Raw genomic sequence first — 21,829 nt, 5'->3', positions numbered from 1 at the left:
CGTCCAACCAAATGTTGAGTGAGCTGCTAGCCTAGCCTCTACCAGAGAGTAGAAACTGGCCAAGTAGACAGTCAGAAAACATGAAATCCAAGTTAGTCTGCTGAAGGAGTACAGTTTGCCGCTCTTGGACCAACTCCCCTGAGTTAGCAGCAAACTCTACTCTAGGTTTTAGTGAAGTAACTCCTGTCTATTTGACCAATTTCTACTCTTTCCAACTGCTGATGAAGACTGGTAGAGGCAATGAGCTGCAACAATCATGCTCAACCCCTACATGGGAGGGGGAGGGGGAGAAGGAGGGGGTGCGGGAGGGTGGACACCCGTCCCTCATCTCCTGGTAGCGTTCCTCCATCTCCCCCATGATCTGCCTGAGCTCGTCCATGCGGAGATGAGGAGGCTCGCGGTCGTGTTCGGGACCCATCATGCGATGGCCGTCCCTCTCACCACCGTCACGGCGCCCCTCCCCTTTGTGCTGCATCACCCACAGGCTCTTCTCCAGCCACTCCTGCCAGCGCTCCGACTTCTCACGGTCACAGTCCTACGTGGGAGGAAAAGTTACTTTTAGATTAATTTCAACTGTTCTGGGTATACACTATGCAACAATGTAGATTTGCCCCTAGCATATGCATGGATATGGATTTGCGTGGAATATCCAATACTGTGCCTAGCCTGAGCATGGTTTTGGATAAAGCACATTTCTAGAAACTATAGTATAGGGCTACATGTAACTGGTGCATTAACACCCTTGTCTACTTAATACCCTCTACCACACGTCGGAAGTGGCTGGAAAGAGTAGAATTGGCCAAATAGACAGATAACATGCCTGGGGAGTTGGTCCACTGAGGAGTGGCCAATTGTACTCATTTAGCATACCAAATCCCCTGGCATGTTTTCTGTCTATTTTGCAAATTTCTACTCATTCGAGCTCATTCTGAAGCCTGTTAGAGGCTACCTCTGCAGCGTACCTCATGCTCGTCCCCATACACACACGGTGGTTTCTCCGCCTCACGGTGCATCTTGTGGACGTACCAGCTGGCGCCCATGAAGATGAAGACGCCCAGTATGGCCAGCACACAGCACACCAGGACCTTACACCGCCCCAAACACTGCTTCCTCTTCCGAGTCAGGCGGCCAGGGCTGGTCTAGGTGTAAAAAGGAAAGAACTACATGTGGTTAATCTATAATTAAACAAGTTTACCTTTGCAGGAGGAAAAGATGTTGTTTTTGCCCAGTTTCTTTCTCTTCTTTAACAAACAAATAAGGTCAATGACCTAGACTAGACGTCCCCATGTCACCATGGTAACTGGTCCTCTACCAGATACCCTGACCCTGTGGCGTTGGGTTACATTTGTTGCAAGTTGCAGGACAGAGCTAGAGGGGCAGGTCACCATATAATAAAATGTATCTATCTATATATCTATCTATATCTATAGCTCTATCTATAGATCTATCTCTATATATGATGAATGATGGTACACCATGCAAGTACCGTCATGACTAAAACTTACTCCTTGAAAAAAATAAGGATAAATAAGAAAACCTCCTCCCCCACGCTTCCCTGTCTCCGAACCTTACCGAAGGTGGACAATAGACCGGCGGAGAAACCACGAAGCTTGGGGGCGACGGGTCGGGCTTTTCCGGCACCGGTTCCTCGGCCATCGTCGGTTCTGCCTCTTTCGCTTTCCCGCCAGTATTGGCCGTCAGCTTCCCCATGACAGACTGACACCTGAGAACTGCCGACAGACGGCAAAAAATGGAATGGTCAGGTCACAAGTGAAGGTTTCTAATTATAAACATTGTGTGGGGCAGTGCAGCGGGTCCTGAATGCCGGTGTTGACGGATATGACGTTGACGGGTGTATCGATTGAATTTTACGAATGCGGGAATCGTCTGCAACAGCTGGAACTTACACCGGACTAACAACAAAGAGTAATATTTGGCCAAAGAGGGAGATTTAGTGGCCAGGGGAGTTTGGCCACCGTAGAGTTCATTTGTCCACGCAGCCTTCTTGATATGTAGCCGCAACTTATCTGTCGACTGTCTGCCTGTCACGCATTTTGTGTCTTCAAAGCAACGCGCCTGTATGACCTTGCATTTAAGAATATCCTTCTGCACACAATTCACCGAACAATACGCCAGGTTCTTGGAATCGCTTCATGAATAATTAAACGCGAGTCTTCTTTGTATTACAGTGTATTACACCTTTCTGAAGTGCGCAACACCAGTGTATAGGAAATGTGTACCTTTCCATGAATTTTGTTTACTACGATTTACCACATTTCTGGAAGGAGTGACGTAATAGGTGACTGAGAGGATCCGGACATCCCTAATCTAAGCTAGGTAATCATTTTCACCGAGTAGACTGAAGAAATAGGTACTAGTATTAAGTACCTTTCCTAAGAGCACAACACGGGCGCCTGCCAGAGACTCAAACCCAGAACCTTCAAATACAGAGTCAACGTCCCTACCCCCAAGATCACCTTGTCACCTGAAATTCTACTAAAATGCTTCAATGTTCCCAGACATTATTGCAGTAAAATATAGCGGCACTGAAGTAAAATACTCGTTAAAGAAGGAAGATTTTATAGCTTGTATGCCCTGAAGCCGGCGTACAAGACTGGTGCACTTAAAAGATATATGTTAGATCATTACTGTACGTACTAAGTACATCTCGCTGGTACTTGTAGCGGTCTTAAATGATCTCATGTAAACACTGCATTCTTAACCAACACATGCAGCCTCGTTCATTTACAAAATTATTCTCAGCTTCTTACCTTGTCTTGACTTTCCTTTCTACCGTGCTACTGTGTGACACCTGGTTCTGTCTAAGGTCTGCTGCGCGAGTGATTTGAGCGCAGACGTATTTTAATTTTCTCTGTGAGGAGAATGGACGGATCGCGTGACTGGCACTATTGTTCGTCCTGTCAGGGCTGGTGAAGGTATTATTTACACCTGCATGCCTGGGAAAGTACCATTGTCCTGTCTGTATATGTGTTTGTGTGATGATGTGTGTTAGGGGCGTTTTCTGAATATCTTAGTCTTTATCATCGAATATTTGTGTTTGTATGTAGATTCATGCATGTAGTTGTATAAACAACTTTATAATAATAGTCTCGGGCTTTGCCTTAGCGTCATGTTATTTCGTTAATAGTATTTAACATTTAAATTGCATATCAATCCATTCAAATGGAAGAAATTCTCGTTATCAGTACAATTGAGCGAAAAGTCCACAACGCTTCTTCAAACAAGGCATAAAAACTTTATTGTCCCCACAGCAATGGTCCTTGAGCATGAAATATTCTTCTTGATGGTAAAGAATTCGAAGTAAAAAAAAGCGTACAAATGTATTGTCTGAAGATGCAAATACACACAACAGTTTTTATTAAAGGAATGCATCTGTAAGAATTACAAAACAAACAAAGTATACGTAACGTACAAAAATATCCTAGCATATCTTCAAAAGCAAAAGGTAAAAATGCAGCATATAATATTTGATGATGAGCAAACGACGTTTCAACCCGACTAGCAAGGTGTCGCAAACTTTATATCCTCATATCGGCCAGGTGTGACACCAAATTTCTGCCCCGCCAGATTTCTGTTTTTCGGGGTAGTGCGCGCGTGCCACCATCCCTTGAATTAAGGATGGTGTTAGTGTAAGACTTAGAGTTAGGATGTAAGACTCTGGGCCTCATCGTTCATGCTAGGGTAGGGTTAGGCCTAGGATTGGGGTTAGGGTTAGGTTTAGTCTCCACACCCCCTCCCACCCCTTGCCTCATTGGAAACCGCAATGTTTGTTCAGTGTCACCAAGGACATTTACTACAGGCTTGGTGTCACTGACGGAAGGTGGTGGATGCTACCTGAAACGTCAGACCGTTTCCAAAATCATATCCAGGTTGTAGAGTAACTGTTTTTGGCGTACTGTTTGTTTGTTTGTTTGTCTGTTTGTCAGGGGCAGTTATTTGGCAGAGACAAAAATCTGGCTGCACACCGGAGGATGTATCCCCGCCGAGCCACCCTAGGGGATGGCCCGCTGGCGGGGCGGCTCTCCCTCCTCGGACCCCGGGGGCCGCGGAGGTCCGTCCCCATCGTCACGTCCCTCCTCGTCCCGGTTGAACCACTGGTTCATGCAGTTCTGCAGCCACTCGTACCACCTGTCGTTCTTCTCCTCATCACAGTCCTCGTCCTGTAATATGCATGGGATTGATTACCTCCTCAAATATATAACGTGATGTAATATAGTATCTTGAAAGTTCATCTGTCTTAGTACAAGGCGTTTTAAACGTCCTTGGTCAGCCTGAGAAGTAATTATGAATCGAGATTGAACGGTAATATTGCACTTTAAACTTGGTTCATATTATTGATGTAATGTAATGAAAATTTAGCGCTGGGAAAAGCTGAAATACTTTCTGGAGAAGGGACGGTTTTGCCGCCTAACAACGTACGTAGCTCCCCGAAAAATTAACGCCACCGCCCCACAGGTCTATGAAGGTGGCTAGAGTACAAACCTCCTCGCGTTCGCGGCTGTCATCTCTCTCGTGACTATCGTGCCGCTCCCCGCTGTCGTGGCGCCCCCTGCCGGTCCGGAAACACGGCGGCTTCTCGGCGCGGCGGTGCATCTTCAGGAAGTACACACCGGTCACGATCAGCGACACCATCAGAACCACCACCACGGCCGCCAGCACTGCCGTCTTACACTTCTTGGAGCAGCCACTGTTGGTGCGACGCTGATAAGAAACAAGAATTTGTAGACAGACCTCTATGAACTACTACTCGTAGTATATAGATCTTGTGTGACGGTGACTGTGTCACCATGATGTCTACAAGTCTTTCTTTTATCTAATATCGTGCAAGGAAACACCAGAGACCTCAGGGCCATGCTGAAATGCACAGACACACACACGCACACACACAAACACACAGTGACACACAAACGCGCGCGCGCACACAGAGAGAGACCACCGTGGAGAGACAGACAGACAGACAGACAGACAGACCTACTGTCAGCCTGACAGACAGAGACTGGGAGAGAGACTGAAGGGGGATAGAGAGACAGACAGACCGACCAAAGCCAATTCTTTTTCATGGAGGTAACTATATAGCCACAGCTGAGACTTCAGAACTCACCGGCGGGCGGTAGACCGGGGGCGCGGACGGCTGCGGCACCACGAAGTGTGTGAGCGGGGCGCCGGGCTTGGGAGGCAGCGGGTCGGTAGAGACGGGACTCTCCACCGAAGGCAGCTCCTCGGGCTTCACCTTGGCGTTGGTCGTCACCGTCAGCTTTCCCATGGCGGAGGGAGTTTACGCTGACGTCCCTTGGAATAGCGTACATTTGATTAAGCCAAACCAGTAATTCACTTATATGCTAAAATCTTCTGCTAAGATCAACGCAGAAGAGAAGAGGACTCGGTCGGGGAAAAGAACTTTGCAACAGAACTGATTCATATTACAGATTGTGTCATAGACTGTTACGCCCTTTCCCACTTGGATAAAATTGTCCGGATCGATCCGAATTGAAGCTGGATCAAAATGAACCAATTCGGCTCGATCAGGACAATTTTATCCTAGTCGGAATGGAGCCTTCTTCTCAAATAGGACTGTTTGTTCGCCATAGCTGTTGCAGTAGGGCTGATGTGATTTAGAACATGACCGTGGTCAATATTGACCGACGGAGGCTGTAACCGTTATATAAATTCTTTCATGATAAGTACAGTTAAAGTAGAACAAGGTTACGTCTGGAACATTTAGCTGATTGGCGAAAGCCTATAATGTAAAAGACCTAAATTTTGCATGAAATGTTTGAAGCTAAAACGTTTGCATGGATTGAAATGTAAAACATACTAGTACCATAGCCATTTCAGTCTTCCGTGATACTACCTGTACAAGACTCTACAATCTGGACAGTACCCTACAATCCCTGCTCCCTTACGGTCACTTTTTAAACCTCCTTGCATTGGCTCACAGTATTTAAGACAGGAGAAGACCGTCTATGTGAGAGTGGAGTCAGCGTCACACCTGCGTAGTCTGAATTGTACGCCATTTTTTGCAGTAGCTTATTTCCTTCTCCGTTCTCGCTTAAGACGTACAAAACGACTACTTGTCAGAGGCCAGGTACCAAACACAACAGGTGCTTACTACCTGTAACCTATACTTAACCTATAAACTTACCTTTAAAAATCTGCTCAGCGACTTTTGACGACGTTTTTCTGGCGTGTGTGTCACACGACGTTTTTTCACACCCGCAGTCGTCCAGAACTCTGTTGCGCACCTTGGAGGAACTGTAACGTAATCTTCCCGTCCTTTTGTTTTCGTCACGACCGTGCGAAGCAACGATGACCTTTTCCCCAGTGGTTTGCCGAGTCACTGTAACCCTACACCTGTTTATGCAAGGTTTGACTCTAAAACCTCCTCGTCGGACGTCTTCGGTATGCTTTATTCGTTGCTTATCATGTGCTGTTTTCTTATTTCACATCAGTTCTAATTGTACCCGGTTTCTATAAGTCTGTCCTACGAGAAAGTGGGTAAAATTTGAACTGATGTATAATCAGAAAACAGCACGTGATAAATAAAACAGCATCTGCCAAGAGGCCTGATTTGGAGGCTATCAAGGTGCCAGGTACTGCCGAATCCAAGATGGCTGTCGCTTCGCTTATGTTACGTTGCATCATGGTCCAGATTTTATGAACCTTATGTTTAGGTTATCATACTTATTGAAATGTTGCCTGGTGTACTAAAAAAATCATCTTCTGCTAACTATGCTGTATCACTCCAACTTTATTTGGAAAACCAAGGCACGTGTGTACAATGTGTACATACTTTTAAGTTTTACACATTAAATGGCAACATGACATGTATGCAATTTTCATCGAGATTTTAAAAATCTGGATCAACGAGTAAACGTCATGCGATTTATTTTCTGGTCTTTGAGTAGTATCAGAGGGAAAACACTAACACGACAGCTGGATCTTTGGAGAAAGAGGCTCGTCAAGTGTTAGCTTTCCGAACGGTCCCAGGTCGACGTCATTCGTTTCTCACTGCTATTCTTGAATAGACACTTTCTGTTGTCAAGTATTAATTACTGATAGATGGATTTATGTTCGCTATACCGCTTGTCTATGGAGCCACTGTATACATGTACATGGCTTCCTTCACAAACGTCTTGGGGCGACGGCGCTTGGTTAAGGGGGAGGGGGCGTTTCTTTAGACGGGCTGAGGTTTTCTAATGCGCCAAAGGGAGCCTCGGAGCCCCACCCCCCCACCCCCCAAAAAAACGCCGACGCTCCAAGACGTGTGCGAATGAGGCTATTGTTTACGCCTGCCTACGCACGACACGAAGTAATCGCATTAAGCTTTTCATCCAACAGAGAGCACGACATTAATATGTTTCGTGTTTATATAATGAACTCCTCTGAGTCTACTGTCACGAAAATGATCTCAAGATCCCATGTGATCGTTTTCATCTGTTTGCAACAAAATTCACGAAAGGAGGGGGACGGAGTAAATTCCATTGCCTCAGAAAAGCAACTATAGGGGTGAAGAGAAGGCAAAACATCGAGGCAAATTAAAAGTCGATTATGTAGTTGCAAAGTCTGCAATATTATGCCGTATATCGTTCATCCATTTCTGCATATTTACGAAGGAACCTACTGTATCCAGAACCGCGTGTTTTATCCAGAACCATACTCAGGCATGGTTCTAGATCCTAACCCTAACCCATACATGCATAGAACTGGATAGCTAGCCACGGTTCTGGACGTTGATAAAACCTCTCTACTAGGCTCTATCTGTGCTGGCGGTGTGGTTCTGCCGGCTGTGCCAGTAGATGATCCTCTCGCCGTGCAGTCTCTCCCACAGTCGCCTCTCCTCGCTGTAGTCATGCGCGCCCTCCTTCACCTCCCCGTCCGCGCGTGTGTCGGGGATGCTGACGTGGTCGTAGTAGTGCATGGGGAATCTGGAACAACGGTAAAACCGTCTGTGAAGTCTACTCTCCAAGCAGAGGTTGTGGGGGATCGTTAGCTTTGTATATATGGCCGGGTTTTTTTTGTCGCTACCCCCACCCGTCTTTGGCCGGCGACCTTCTCTGGCTAATGGATACTGTACTGCCTGGCCAATTGATACTGTCCTTTTTCCACCGAAAGGGATCTGCTTGGAGATTATGTGAAGTTAATGCACTTGCGCTTATGTCATACTTGAGCCGCGATACGGATATTCCGGCCCGCGTGATACTGAACAAGGGTTTATACTCGAGCCGTGATAAAGCTTTGATAATGGAGTTCCGGACCGGGGCCGTACTTTTGATACGACTACCTGTCGACCCTCGTGGTCTACACTAGAGCAGTACCTGCAGGACCAGTGTCTTTCTCTAACATTACAAAAGTGTAGTATGTGGTCGTCCCACTCTAAGTCTTCGAGTGGGAAGCCATTAGATTAGTCTACTAGCTGGTTCTTACTGCGAAAAACGTGTCCTGCCAGGGCGAGCCTGCGTCGTCGCTCTACAGACAAAATGGGCGAGAGAAAGGTGTTGACCTATGTAGCGTATGAAATTGCCTCTACCTTGGGTCATACCCAAATCCGTAGATGTTCACCACGTCGCACAGTTGGATAGCCAGGAACACTGTTACAGCTCCTGTGGTTGGTCGAAGAGACAGTGACGTGTTCATGTAGCTCGCAAAGACGTAACGGATGAAGTCAGGATGGGTAACCTTCATCGTCGTGCGGTTCAGGTTGGTGTTAAGAGTCCTTTTGCACCTACAAATATGAAAATGCATTGTTAGTATATAACGTGTATATGTATATGTATGTGTATGTGTATATGTATATGTATATGTGTGTATATATACATATATGTCAGGGTAAAGACTTCGATCTGGCAGAAGTGCCGATCCCACCGGTAGAGATCCGGATCGGAGTTTTTGATTGATTGAAAGAAAGAAAGAAAGAAAGAAAGAAAGAAAGAAAGAAAGAAAGAAAAAGAAAGAAAGAAAGGAAAAAGGAAAAAGGAAAGAAAGAAAGGAAGGAAGGAAGGAAGAAGAAAATCCCTATATCCAACACAAAATCTTGTTCTTCATTCTTAGTTGTCATAGATTAATATAGAGTTAAAATACACCGATCATGAACGTACGTAGCGCCACAGTGCGGGATGGTGCGGTTGTGCAGCCATCTTGTGATGAAATCCAAGTCTGACGTTTTGAACGGAATGAAGATCTGCAACACATGCTGGAAGAAGGAAGGGAGACTTGACATTCTCATAATTTCCACGTAATGATTCTAGCTTGCACGCATGTTTATAGTAACCGGTTCGACTTGCTTGCTCCCATGTCATATAATGCTTAGGTACCAGTTCCAAACCGGTACCAGGGCCGGCCGGGCTACTTTTAGTATTTTCCGGGTCCAAAAATAGATAAGTCATAATCAACAATAAACACGTATTGTACGCATGGTTAGTAGTTTGTTTTTTTTTTATATCTTGTGTTGGCTGTCTTTTATATGGAAACTTCCCTACCGGATGGTACATGTTTCAAAAAGAGAGAAGAGATCCGGTAGATAGAGACGTAGCACAGAAATGTAACACTTGTTTCTTCTATACTTGTACCCAAGTTATCTAACTTAGTGCATTTGGCGTGAATATGCAATTAATTTCATTGTCATTGTCTTTCTAATATACCGGACTGTAAAAGTGAAACGGTATCCAGTCTGGAACTCACCGAACTGGAGATCATCTCGGTTTTACGATGTGACTCCGGGTAGAAAATATAGAAGGACAACTTTTTGCCGACATCCTTGGTAAAAGGCTCCTGCATGAGAGCATGGTTCACTCTAGAAAAGAAAAGAAAAGAAGAGCGAGTGTGTGCGACATCTTCTGTTTCTGCATTGATTTTCATGTGCATAAACGTTAACGCAGATCAAAACATGATATATATATATTGCTCTCAATATAGTTCAAGAAGTTGATTTTGTTTTGAAGTATTTTAATGAACACACAACCTTTTCGGTGTGTAAGTGCAAACATGTACTGTCCAGAAAATGGTTTGTATTTGTGAAAAAGTGTTTTGTTTTTCCTGGTGCATGAAGACGAAAATGTTTGGGTTGGCGAGTGTCTTGTAACTTGTAAATGACCGCAGGTGACTCCAAATGGACCACACGTCTGGTTCTAGTGACTCAGATTGAACATGATAGAACACATAGTACGTATTGTATGAATGATGTGTATATAGATCTTATCCGTTGATGTTTACCTGAAGACATAGTCGTGCGCGTCTATCTCTTCTCCCTTGTTTGACCCCCTCAGGACTCCTCCTGTCCCCACCACTGCACACCGAACACACGGCTTCCTCTGACGGTCGCCATGGAAACCGAACACATCCGGGTTCTCCAACATACCGATCAGTCGCTCGGTAGCTAAATAGAAATGGTTACTGTATTGGCGAAGTTCTGAATATGAACGTAATTTCCAACACAAGAAGTTGGACTATAAACCTGGATTTTTGACTGTACAACTCCAGTCTGTCAAGGAATGAGCAATCCACTGCTTCTATGACGATAGGTTGCTCATTCTTTTATTGTTGAAACAGATCACTTCACTACGTTATGTATAAACACTGAGGACATTTTACACTGATTGTTTTCCTGTTTTGCTGCTCCTGACATGATAACTCAAACTGTACATATGATATTGATATGACATGTTGACATCATGTACTACTCAGAAGAAGATATAAACCTAACCGTTTCTGTCCTTGTTGGGGCTGAATCCGAAAGGCAGAGGCCAATATGCACCGAGATGGGATTTCCAGTAGGAACCTTCCAGGTCATCCTGGTCCATGAAAACTTTGATGTCTTCCACGAATCGGTCCCTAAACCAGGGGGACGAGTTGACTTTCCAGCGGAGACTATCGGGACAGACCTGGCGGGGCGCGGGGAGATGGTTTGCCATTTAATTTGCCTCTGTGTTACAATTTGTTGTTTTTATTGTTTTTAAAAATGTACAGGCACTAGAAAGGTAGCATTTGAAAAATTTACATACATACATACGGTCTGGCTTAACAAACTGCTGCAATGTTTATTCTTATTCAAACACATCCGTATACATGGTAACCAGCCCCTCCAACTCTAGATCTGTCCTGCAACTTTCTACACAATGTAAAACCCGTCCCAAACATGATAGAGCGGAAACCAGGCTATCCGTTACTTTGTACTATCTGCAAAATAATTTACAGATATGCGCTCACCGATTTCTTGTGGTGTTGGTCTTTGGTGTAAGGTACATCTTCAAGGTGGGTCTTTTGTAACACAGGCGGCACCAGGTTTTTTAAGATGTTTTTTGGCAACTGAACTGATACATTTCCATATCTGTCTTCTTCGGTTTCTGAGATTCTATCCAACAATTGCTGTGAATAAAATGGTAGACGCTGAGTTAGCTGTGAACTTTGTTTCGACGTTTTCTGTCATGTGAATGAAAACCAAGCAAATGTTAGGAGGGAAGGACCGTTGAATGAAACCAGAAGTTACGCAATTCTTTACTGCACGAAACCGGTAATTAACCATCTCTTCTCCTTCATAACTAGCTCATAATACATTACAAGTGGGTTACAGTTGTTGAGCAATAAAATGGATTGATTGTGTACATCTAAGCCCAGTCTTATTAGCATTAGTCAAATTCAAGTCACAAAGGTGACCGATTATTTGAGTCATCACACTAACACCACCCATCCAGCTATTCCCATCTTGGTCCCCGGCCAGCTTTTTAAAAAGTTTTTATTGTTGTTCTAGTGATAATGCATAGTCAATGCACATGGTAGGCCCCATCTTAAAGCGGCCTGCTGAAAAATTTCCTCAGCCCCTACATACATTATCACAAATTTGTGTATTGATTTCAATTCCTTCTCACCTTATTTTTCAGCTCTGACCTAGCGTACAGCAACACTTCACCCGTTTCTCTGAAAAAAAATTATAATGTATTGTACACCCTACAATGATAAAAGCCTATTGCTGCTTATTTTTCTTTCCGCTTGTTCAATTGATTTCAATACGTTAGATCCTATAGATAAATTCAATTACATTCTCAGGGGAGATAATTAATACAGTTTTCAAATAGGAAAATACATAAATACAATATGTATATATATATATATATATCTTGTACGTAGGATGACGTTATCTACACATGCATTTAGCTTTGTTAGATCTTTAGTTGTAGAATACAAAAGTCCCTGTACTTTTTGTTGTGCCAATAAGAAATCTGTATGATATATTGTTTTATTTGTGCATTATATATATACATGTATTACCCAAATCAATATTTCATCCTGGTTTATTTCAATATCCTGCCAATTGCAATATGGTCATGTATAATCTACTATAAACACCCCTGATGAGATCGAACATAGTTCGGTTACTAAAAAGTGGTGGTTTTGGAGCCCAAAATGAAATATGATAAATATATATGATCACTACCTTTAAGGACACTTTAAGACACTTAAATGTAGCGTAATTATCAATATTTAAGCTTACTTTACAGTGCTTAAATGCTGCTTAAAAGAGTGCCATTAAGCACTTTACGCGCACGCACAAACTTAAAGCTAGTTTAAAAATAGTATTTAAGCACACGTAAAGATGGCTTAAATTTGCTTGAAGAGTGCCAAAACGGAACCTTTAAGCGTGCTTTAAGACTGCTTAAATAGTCGATTTCGTGCAGTGATATGACAAAATGTTACTGATACTAAGTGATAGGGGCACGGTTAAGTTACAACCTCCACTTGTAAATAAGTTGTTTTATATGGTGAATATACGTATGACCAGCGACTTAGGTCTACCCTGCCCCTCTCCCCTTTCGGCTTTGTTAATCATACATACCGAAAGACACCATGATAAATCTCAATACGGTACCAAGTAACGTTAGTACAAAATGTACCTCATTGCCACTGTCTTCCCCAAACAACGTTACATTTTTTATCAACATTAGACAAGGATCAAGGACAATATGGCGTTACAAATTTATTTTATAACGCCGCATACAATGTTACAAACCACATTGGAGTCGATATGTCCAGTGCGTCTCCCTCCCGTTACCAATGGTTGTAACTGACTAGTCACTATTTACGTACGATATAACGTTAACTTCTAAACTCTCTTCTCAGATCGACATGTGCTTGATACTAGGCACCCCTATTGCGATAGAACGTTCCACCGGCAAAAGTCCATGATGGGAGCTCCGAAGCAGAGAGGAGGCAGCGTGCCGACTCCGGGCATAGACTGTGAGTCTCTCAGTGAACATTTCGCATCCGTCTGGTCAAGTGTAACCCGTAATACACCCGGGATTTCGGATGTCTCGCATCAGCTTTCTGATGGTATAATACCGGAGCTGAGTATAGGACAAGTTAAACTGCAGCTTAAGAAGGTCAACCCACGTAAAGCTACCGGGGATGACCACATACCGACTTGGGTCTTGTCCACTTTCCATGAGGAACTTGCTCCTGTACTTTGCGGTATCTACAACTCATGTTTGCAACAGGGTATCTTCCCTTTACAGTGGAAGTCAGAGATGGTTGTTCCAGTGCCTAAGACATCTAAACCAAAGGGTCCTGAAGAATACAGACGGATCTCTCTTACCAGCTGTCTGGGTAAAGTGCTGGAATCCTTTGTTCGTACGCTGCTACAGAGGGACACTGATCACCTGATCCATAACTCCCAACATGGTTTCAGGCCAGGGAGATCGACTGTATCAGCTCTCACACAGTTAACGCAAACCTGGCATGATGCGCTCAACAGCAAGCCGAAAATGGATGTACATGTCTCGTTCGTCGACTTCAGTCGCGCGTTTGACACGATCGACCACGGTAGTCTTCTGCGTAGTCTGGCAAGAATGGGAATCAGACGGGACCTGTGGAGTTGCGTGAGAAGTTACCTGAGTGACCGTGTGCAGCGTGTCCGGTGGGATTCGCGTATCTCTGCCCCTCGACCAGTGCTAGCTGGAACACCTCAGGGAGGAATCATCTCGCCATCTCTGTTTGTCCTAGCTATGAACAGCCTTGACAACAACATCCCACAGAGTGTTACACCTGTCAAGTACGCAGATGACTTAACGAACTCGGAACTTCTTATGGGATCACTACCAGGTCAAATGCAAGTAGCCATAAATGAAGTCGACACTTGGGCTAAGTCCTACAGTATGGCAGCAAACGTAGGAAAAACCAAAGACATGGTTATTAGCTGTCGTAGGGAGTCTGTGATTCCCCCTCCACTCACGCTCAACGGAGAGACTATAGAGAGAGTTCCTGCATTCAAACTTCTAGGGGTGATCGTCAGTAACGACCTGTCGTGGGGTGCACACGTTGAATACATGTTGTCCAAGGTCCGACCTCGCCTTCACTACTTGCGACTGTCCAAACGAGCGGGGCTTCCAGTAGACGTTCTGTTACAAATTTACAAGACATTTGTCAGACCAGTGCTGGAATACGGATCACCAGTGTGGGGAGGGTTACCTCGCGGGTTGGCTGACGAGCTCGAGAAAGTACAGAAAATCTGCTGCAGAATCATTGGAATTCCTTCCGGTCAACCGCCGACCCTGGAGGAGCGGAGACGTGAGGCATCCGTACGTGAACTCAGGAGGGTGATGGCGGATGACACTCACCCTTGCCAGCAGTTCCTTGAGCCGGGTAGACGGACAACCTACCAACTACGCCGTCAGACTTCCAGCTACAAGATACCACTTAGCCGTACAGAGAGACATAGACAATCATTTATCCCCAGATCACTCAACATCTTGCAGCAGTGAGGGACACTATAGACTTTTTAAAATCTGAAGGACACTATAGACTTTTATAAAAAAATTTATTGCCTCCTTGTATTTGTATTCTTAAGTTGTTCCACTCAATTATTGTCTATATTTTAATGTGTTATCGATATTTTATACAATACGTCATTATCGGATATTTCTTTTAACACTAAATCTTTTTAACGCTAAAATGTTACAATTGTTATTATTAATATGGAATTACATGTGACTTGCAACACAATTCAGGCTGTTTCAGCCTGCAATGTTGTTTTGATGAATAAAGTTTCAGTTTCAGTTTCAGTAAATGACCAAAAACCTGCCGTAAGTTTAGTGAACGCTTGGGTGCAAGGCGCTACACTGAAGTTAGCCTGGATGCCAGACCCAAATCACATTGGACACAAAATATCTCAGTGTGCACACTGAGATACTTTGTGTCCAGTGTGCTTTGGGTCTGGCATCCAGGCTACACTGAAGTGAAATACACAGCTGTACAGCTTTTATCATTGTGATCTTTATCTGTCAATATTATAGCTCATGTTGCGCGGGTTTTTGGTAAAAAAAAATATTACCAAAGGTATGTGCGTTTGCATGGAACATAGGTAGGAATTAGAACCCCTCCCGTTACCCTTCCTCTTGATAATCATACATACCGAGAGACGTATAGATCTTCGTTCGGTAACGAGAAGTTATCCCTTGTGTATTTTGTCACTCTTCTGACTAAACAGTCCTGTCAAGATTCGGCATTCTTACCTTTCTAAGCCAGTCGCCTTTTTCAGAACTGTCCCAAGCCAGTCCCCACCGATAATCTGTGAAACGAATATGAAGTATGCCGAGCCCAGAATCTGTAGAAAGAGCGCTTGTAAAATGCACCTCGTACACGGCAATTTCGTACGTGGCATCGCAACGTATAATCTAAGCTTACGATAAAGACACAAATTATTCAGATTATTGCCGCTATTTCCTGTACGCATAAAACCAAGGCGCGTCCGATGTCCTGTTGTAAAGTTTTCTACACGTTAACACAGTATACTACCACTAGCCTCCTTTTCAGGCGTTCCGGGATCGGTCATTTTTATTGGGGGGGGGGTGCTCATTTTCTGTTCAAACGTAAATCGCACGCAATAGAATCTTCGGCCGCCAACCCTAGTATGCCATCCTTACCATTCCATTCCAGGGATAGCATACTAGGGTTGGCGGCTGGAGCTTCTATTGCGTGCTATCTACGTTTGAACAGAAAATTAGGAACATCCCCCCCCCCAAAAAAAATGACCGATCCCGGAACGCCTGAAAGTGATGGCAGACGGTTGAGCAGAAAATTATACCCCCCCCCCCTAAAAAAAAACGGGACCTGAAAAGGAGGCTAGTATACTACCGTCTCGGATATCTCCTATCCAGACGCCAGGAGCTAGATCTGCGAATGAGATACAGGTACTTTTAACTTTATTCCGTAAACAACAATAACCCGGGGATACAAGCATTGCAACTGACAAAACCGAATACTGGGGCGTTCTTGATCTGATTTTGATCCACGAGGTGCCATTTTTACTCGTCATCTACTGTCTAGTAGTTTCTAAGTACAGATTGTAATGCAATCGCGATGTTTTTCGCTACATCTTGTTAATCTGTTAGCAAGTTACTACTCGTACAAATACTAGCTAGACAGAGTCACCCCTTTTTTTCTTTTATGCACTTAGACAGGCCCCGCATGACTGCGTACTTAAGGAACACACGTATAAGTCTGACTGCCCATAGAAATTGAGCTTTGCTTGTGATTTTTTGTCGGTTTACACGTGTGCATGATCACATGCACACGTGTATTAGGGAGTGTGTGGGGTTTTTTTTTCAATCTGAGTCTGCCAAACAGCAAACTACAGACCGGATATTCTGTGTACGAATTCTAAATTTAGATCAATTTTTTTTATCATCCCATGACCCTATATCCTTTTGTCGAGTAATAAGTATACATGTGCGTTCACAGCAAATATTCTCCTTCCCTTTCTACCATACCTGTTACACACCATTAATAAAAACGGAGAAGAAACAACTTAGCAATTTTCCCATTTTTTTTGTTGCAACACTAAGCACGTACATGCATAGACAATGCTTTTCATGAAAACGCCAAAATCTGAATCTGTCTGACCTATTCAAACCAACTGAATAGAGACGTCACAGGTTTAACACCAAACTAGTATATCGAGAATATTATAAAACCATATTTTGACATAGCGATATTCCTTGAACGGTAGCACTGAGCTCACGACACACAAGATAGAATCCACTTTTAAGATTCCGAAGGAGATGACAGGCTTATAATCGATCAAAAATGTCATTAATCAAATAAGTCCACACATGGTACAAGAGACGTGGCCACAAACAGCAGAGCATGTTCACACACTTTCCATAGCAATGAAGCGGACAGCAGCTTCTGACCGCCATGATTTGTACATATTTTTTATATGTAATATGTCAATTTTGTCAACAACGAATCAATGGCCAAAATCAACATAATTTCATGTATACAACCTGGTACATTTTTCTTCATTTATCGTTAAGTTCTTTTCATTCTTTTTGAGTTCTCTTACGTGAGAAGTTACATACTTAATGGAGATTATTGGTATTCGTCATAATCGAAGGGCTAAAAGATTACTAGATAGCCAGAAACGTTTTAAAAGCTACGGTTCAATATATAACACGCAAACAGTAGCCTCTAACAGGCTTCAGAGCCGGCTGCGGCAAATGTACTCGTTTAGCGGACTAACTCCCCTGAAATGTTGTCTGTCTATTAGGCCAATTTCTACTCTTTCCAGCCGCCTCTGGAGCCTGGTAGAGGCTACACAACCAGCTGCTCCCGCCTACATTTCGACGTCCCGACATGACCTCACGATATCAGCCTCAATTTCTACAACCGAGTTCCATAAACCCACATGATATCCAATAACGACCCTGCTGGTCCGCGTCCTGTCCGTCTGCCTCCCCATCCTGCTCATCACTGTCTTCCATGTCTTCCATCTCGTCGCAGTCTCTCCCCTAAGATTATAAAAAGAATCAACTGGCATGTTAACTTGAAGGACCGTAACCGGAAACTAATTTTGTTTGTTCGGAATTATTTTGATGGTTTCAATTGAGTCGCGACATACATTTCTGCGACGAATATTCGTTCGACATATATATAGTCAGACTTGTGCACAACAAGTGTAACAGGTACGGTTTATGGCCAGTTCTTGAGCAAGGCTACTATCTACGCCTTTGCCCACCGACCCCAATTTTTTCTCGGGACTGACATCGGAATCACACCATTTCCCCCAGGCCATACCATGCCCCCCCTCTCTCCGCTCCCGCGGCAGCCATGTTTCCCCGCCATCATCATGTGTTTCTTCCCCAGCAGAACGCCGAGCACGATCAGCCCCACCACCAGCACCGCGATGACCGACAGCAGGGAGACGGTCTTACACTTCTTCGGGCACCGCCTGGCGCGAGCCTGGGCACGGGACAGATATCAAGGTAATTACATGCTAGTATCCACCAGACACCTTTGCAGGCTGAACAGATTTCCTATAAGATAGTCGTGCAATACTAGTACTATGTATCGTACGGAATTCTGTTACATCGGACCTCCCATTTATGTCATGAACGGGAGGACGTCCCTTACCGAAGCTAGGTACTAAATGTATTGGCTTTAGCCTAATTTTCACCTGAGTCGAGTGGGAAGTAAAATACATTTACCAACGCAAAACACTTCCGGGGACTCGAACCCAGAACCTTCAGATTCTAAAAGTAGACAACCCTAAACACAAGGCCACCTTGCCACCTAGCTTTAGCCTCTACCAGACTTTATGAGGCGCCTGGAAAGAGTAGACAAGTGCAACAAGCTGTACTCTCTGGCGAACCAACTCCCCGTATGTTATCTCACTCTCGTTGGCCAATTTCTACTTTCCAGTCGCCTCCCAAAGCCTTGTAGAGGCTAACCTAGCTTGTCGAAAGAGTCAGCGGTACTGACCGGTGGAAGCCCCGGCACTGGCTGTGGCATCACGATGTTGGTCTGCAGAACAGGCTTGGTCGGGAGCGGCTCCAGGGGGTAGGGAGGGGGGTCCTCCGGGGCCGTCTTAGCTCCAGCCTCTGTCGCCAGCTTTCCCATGGCGAACTGAGAGGGTCACACCGGTCAGTCTTTGCAATTTTAGGCTGTAAAAAATCAGTTTAAACATGCTCCGAGTTAATCTCCAAGCGGGCCTTTGGTGGCTGCAAGACTGTATGAATTTGGCAAGATTAATTCACTAACCTTATCTTTCAAGCTTACGTACACCAGAAAAAAAACAACCACTGACAGCTCATAAATCTACCAGCAATCAAGAAGCAGGCATAACTTATCTACTACCAGAACATTGAAAGTTCTATAAGCATGTAGCAGTAACGGGGTATTTGGACCACATTTACACTGGAAAGTAGTTTTACCTGTTATGAACTAAAGGTTGGTGTTTCCCCCTTTCCTTTCCTTTGCACTTTCTCTCTGCTCCTGTGTATTTTCAAGTGCGCAATCGGCCGCGGGAGGCAGTCTTCGTGAAACCTAACCACCCCAATCTGACGGGCAATCAGGCAATCTGATTGGCCCTTCTTTAGGGGGTCAGAATGACGTTGACCTTCTTTTATGCAATGGCCGAAAGGCTGTCGGTGTCTGTAGCTTTGTACCTGTATGGCTCATGGAAATCACGTGATTTTGCCGTGTATTAAATTTCAAGATGGCCAAAGGGGTTCATCCGCTAGAATATCTGAAAACAAGTAACTAGTATTCCAACGTCAGGAGTTAGGCATTAATGTTGTCTGTGTGATACGAACTTTTATTTCATCACTGTCCTTGGCTCAATATGCAGTACTTAGCTTCATTTCTATGTTTAGCATATCTACGCGTAACGTGAAATATTCCACTTCTATGTCTATTGTATTGCGAATACAAACATGTATGAAAAGGAAGGTACAATGATATGAAGGTCTACGTGATACTACATTCTACAACATACGTGATACTAATTTTGTTGCGTTTGTCTTTTTTTTTTCAGGCAGTGGGAGACGAATTTACCCACTCCGTCTATGATACTAGTATGTTGGTTCTTTGATTGTAGTAGTAAATTGTTTTCTCCTGATAAGGAATAGTGGGAAAGTAACGGTGAATAATACCATAAATACCAAGCAGTGTAGCAGATCACTGTAATCGCGTACGCAACTACCACCAAGGAGGTCATCATAATCCTCTAGAAAGACACAAAACAAAACAAAATCGACAGATATGCATTAAAGAAAGTTTATTTTCCATGGCCTGGGGTGACGTTATTCTAAGCCACGATCTATACCTACACGTATGGCTTCTCCACGGACGACGCTGGGGGCGTTATGGCACCACGATATCCGCCCCGAAGTCCACGATATCCACCGTATCTACCATGTCCATATCCATGGCCATATCAACGATATACACCATGGCCATATCCACCATATCCATATGCACCACGTACATGTCCATATCGACGCGCCTGAGTCATGTCCTGTCCGTCTGCCTCCCCATCCTGCTCATCACTGTCGTCCATGTCATCCATGTCTTCCATCTCGTCGCAGTCTCTCCCCTAAGATTACACACAAAAAAAACAGCTCACATGTAAACAAGGAACGCAACCGGAAAACGTTTGTTTCGGAATTGTTTTAATGATATCAATTTTCGACAATTCGGGACGAATATTGCCAAATTACAAACAGTGTAACAGGTACGGTATATGGCAAGACTACTATTTACGCCTTTGCCTACCGACCCCAATTGTTTCTCGAGACTGACATCGGAAACATAGGTCTTACCATGTCCCCCCTCTCTCCGCTCCCGCGGCAGCCATGTTTGCCCGCCATCATCATGTGTTTCTTCCCCAGCAGAACGCCGAGCACGATCAGCCCCACCACCAGCACCGCGATGACCGACAGCAGGGAGACGGTCTTACACTTCTTCGGGCACCGCCTGACGGGAGCCTGGGCACGGCGACAGATAATCAAGTTACTGATTTTTCCTATCTATGATCTCCACTTCATGTCATAACGAAGAGGACGTCCCTAACCAAAAATAGGTTCATGCACTAATTTTCAACAGAGTCGAGTGGAAAGTGAAATGCCTTTACAAAGGCAAAAATTAAACCGTGCCAGAGATTCGAGCTCAGAACCTTCAGATTCTGTGTACCATTCAGAGTCGACAATCCTAACCACAAGGTCACCTTACCACCTAGCTTGCCGTATAGAATCATTATATAGTTAGATGTTGAAGGGTTATGTACTAGGTGTAACAAGTCGTTCGGTGTAATGCATATAGCCAGCTGCCACCGCGTTCCTGTGAAGCTGGTGTGTTACACCGAAGGGAGGTTATACCGGCTATACAGATACAGATACAGATTCAGTACTGACCGGCGGAACCCCCGGTACTGGCTGCGGCATCACGATGTTGGTCTGCAGAACAGGCTTGGTCGGGAGCGGCTCCAGGGGGTAGGGAGGTGGGTCCTCCGGGGCCGTCTTAGCTCCAGACTCTGTCGTCAGTTTTCCCATGGCGAACTGAGAGGTTCACACCGGTCCTTTTTAGAAATTTGCGCTGTAAAAAATGACAAGTTGAAACATACTCCGAATTACTGCAATCTCCAAGTAGACCCTCGGTGGCTGCAAGACAGTATGAATTTGGAAATGCACTCACTCTACCTTTCAACCTTAAAGTTCCAAGTTTACGTACAACAACACGAGAAGAACGAGCACAGACAACGTCATGAATCTACCTGCAATCAAGAACCATGGAGGTAAAAAGAGACAAGAACCAAGCATAACTTGCATTTGGAAGTTCTATAAGCATATACGAGTAGCGGGAACGGTGTAATACGTATTTGGACCGCATTTTTACACTGGAAAGTAGTTTTACCTGTTATGAACTAAAGGTTGGTGTTTTCCCCTTTCCTTTGGCTTTGCACTATCTGCTCCTGTGTATTTTCAACTGCGCAATCGGCCGCGGGAGGTATTCTTCGTGAAACCTAACCACCCCAATATGACGAGCA

At 44.4% G+C, this 21,829-nt stretch overlaps 2 protein-coding genes and 1 pseudogene across 6 annotated transcripts; all 3 read right to left on the bottom strand.

Annotated features, from left to right (window-relative positions):
• Nucleotides 1-252: 252 nt before the first annotated feature.
• Nucleotides 253-6,323, bottom strand: LOC109471600 (annotated as a pseudogene).
• A 1,445-nt stretch (nucleotides 6,324-7,768) lies between these two features.
• On the bottom strand, nucleotides 7,769-11,345 carry LOC109471416 (alpha-N-acetylgalactosaminide alpha-2,6-sialyltransferase 1-like). The gene is made up of 5 exons (XM_019770702.1): nucleotides 11,224-11,345; nucleotides 10,721-10,898; nucleotides 10,231-10,393; nucleotides 8,549-8,743; nucleotides 7,769-7,946 (listed from the first exon to the last, which is right to left on the bottom strand). The coding sequence occupies exons 2-5, from the start codon at nucleotides 10,815-10,817 to the stop codon at nucleotides 7,769-7,771; spliced, it is 633 nt and encodes a 210-aa protein (XP_019626261.1). The 5' UTR covers nucleotides 10,818-10,898; nucleotides 11,224-11,345.
• Nucleotides 11,346-16,817: 5,472 nt separating this feature from the next.
• Nucleotides 16,818-21,537, bottom strand: LOC109471554. 5 transcript variants are annotated; one of them, XM_019770902.1, is made up of 4 exons: nucleotides 21,198-21,536; nucleotides 20,607-20,771; nucleotides 20,300-20,380; nucleotides 16,818-17,723 (listed from the first exon to the last, which is right to left on the bottom strand). In XM_019770902.1, the coding sequence occupies exons 1-4, from the start codon at nucleotides 21,333-21,335 to the stop codon at nucleotides 17,661-17,663; spliced, it is 447 nt and encodes a 148-aa protein (XP_019626461.1). In that variant the 5' UTR covers nucleotides 21,336-21,536; the 3' UTR covers nucleotides 16,818-17,660. The 5 variants fall into 5 exon arrangements, with proteins under 5 accessions (XP_019626461.1, XP_019626460.1, XP_019626462.1 ...); XM_019770901.1 differs by having other exon boundaries at nucleotides 16,818-17,738; nucleotides 20,315-20,380; nucleotides 21,198-21,530; XM_019770903.1 differs by lacking the exons at nucleotides 16,818-17,723; nucleotides 20,300-20,380; nucleotides 20,607-20,771; nucleotides 21,198-21,536 and adding exons at nucleotides 17,902-18,246; nucleotides 18,766-18,947; nucleotides 19,218-19,298.
• Nucleotides 21,538-21,829: the final 292 nt, after the last annotated feature.

Source organism: Branchiostoma belcheri, unplaced genomic scaffold (assembly GCF_001625305.1).
Source record: "Branchiostoma belcheri isolate BF01 breed outbred unplaced genomic scaffold, Haploidv18h27 scaffold25, whole genome shotgun sequence".
NCBI lineage: Eukaryota > Metazoa > Chordata > Leptocardii > Amphioxiformes > Branchiostomatidae > Branchiostoma > Branchiostoma belcheri.
The sequence above is the reverse complement of the archived record's forward strand: the minus strand, read 5'-3'. Positions and strand labels throughout refer to the sequence as shown.

Bases quoted from the DNA above. Each gene is read 5' to 3' on its own strand.
- LOC109471416 (XM_019770702.1), bottom strand. From the start codon at position 10,817: ATGGACCAGGATGACCTGGAAGGTTCCTACTGGAAATCCCATCTCGGT. The intron at 8,744-10,230 runs GTAAACATCAAC...TCATATTTGTAG, and splicing joins GCGCACGACTATGTCTTCAG to GTGCAAAAGGACTCTTAACA. The intron at 7,947-8,548 runs GTAGAGGCAATT...CCGTTGTTCCAG, and splicing joins GGATTTGGGTATGACCCAAG to ATTCCCCATGCACTACTACG.
- LOC109471554 (XM_019770902.1), bottom strand. From the start codon at position 21,335: ATGGGAAAACTGACGACAGAGTCTGGAGCTAAGACGGCCCCGGAGGAC. The intron at 20,772-21,197 runs GTCAGTACTGAA...CGCCGTGCCCAG, and splicing joins CAGTACCGGGGGTTCCGCCG to GCTCCCGTCAGGCGGTGCCC. The intron at 20,381-20,606 runs GTAAGACCTATG...GTGTAATCTTAG, and splicing joins GCGGAGAGAGGGGGGACATG to GGGAGAGACTGCGACGAGAT.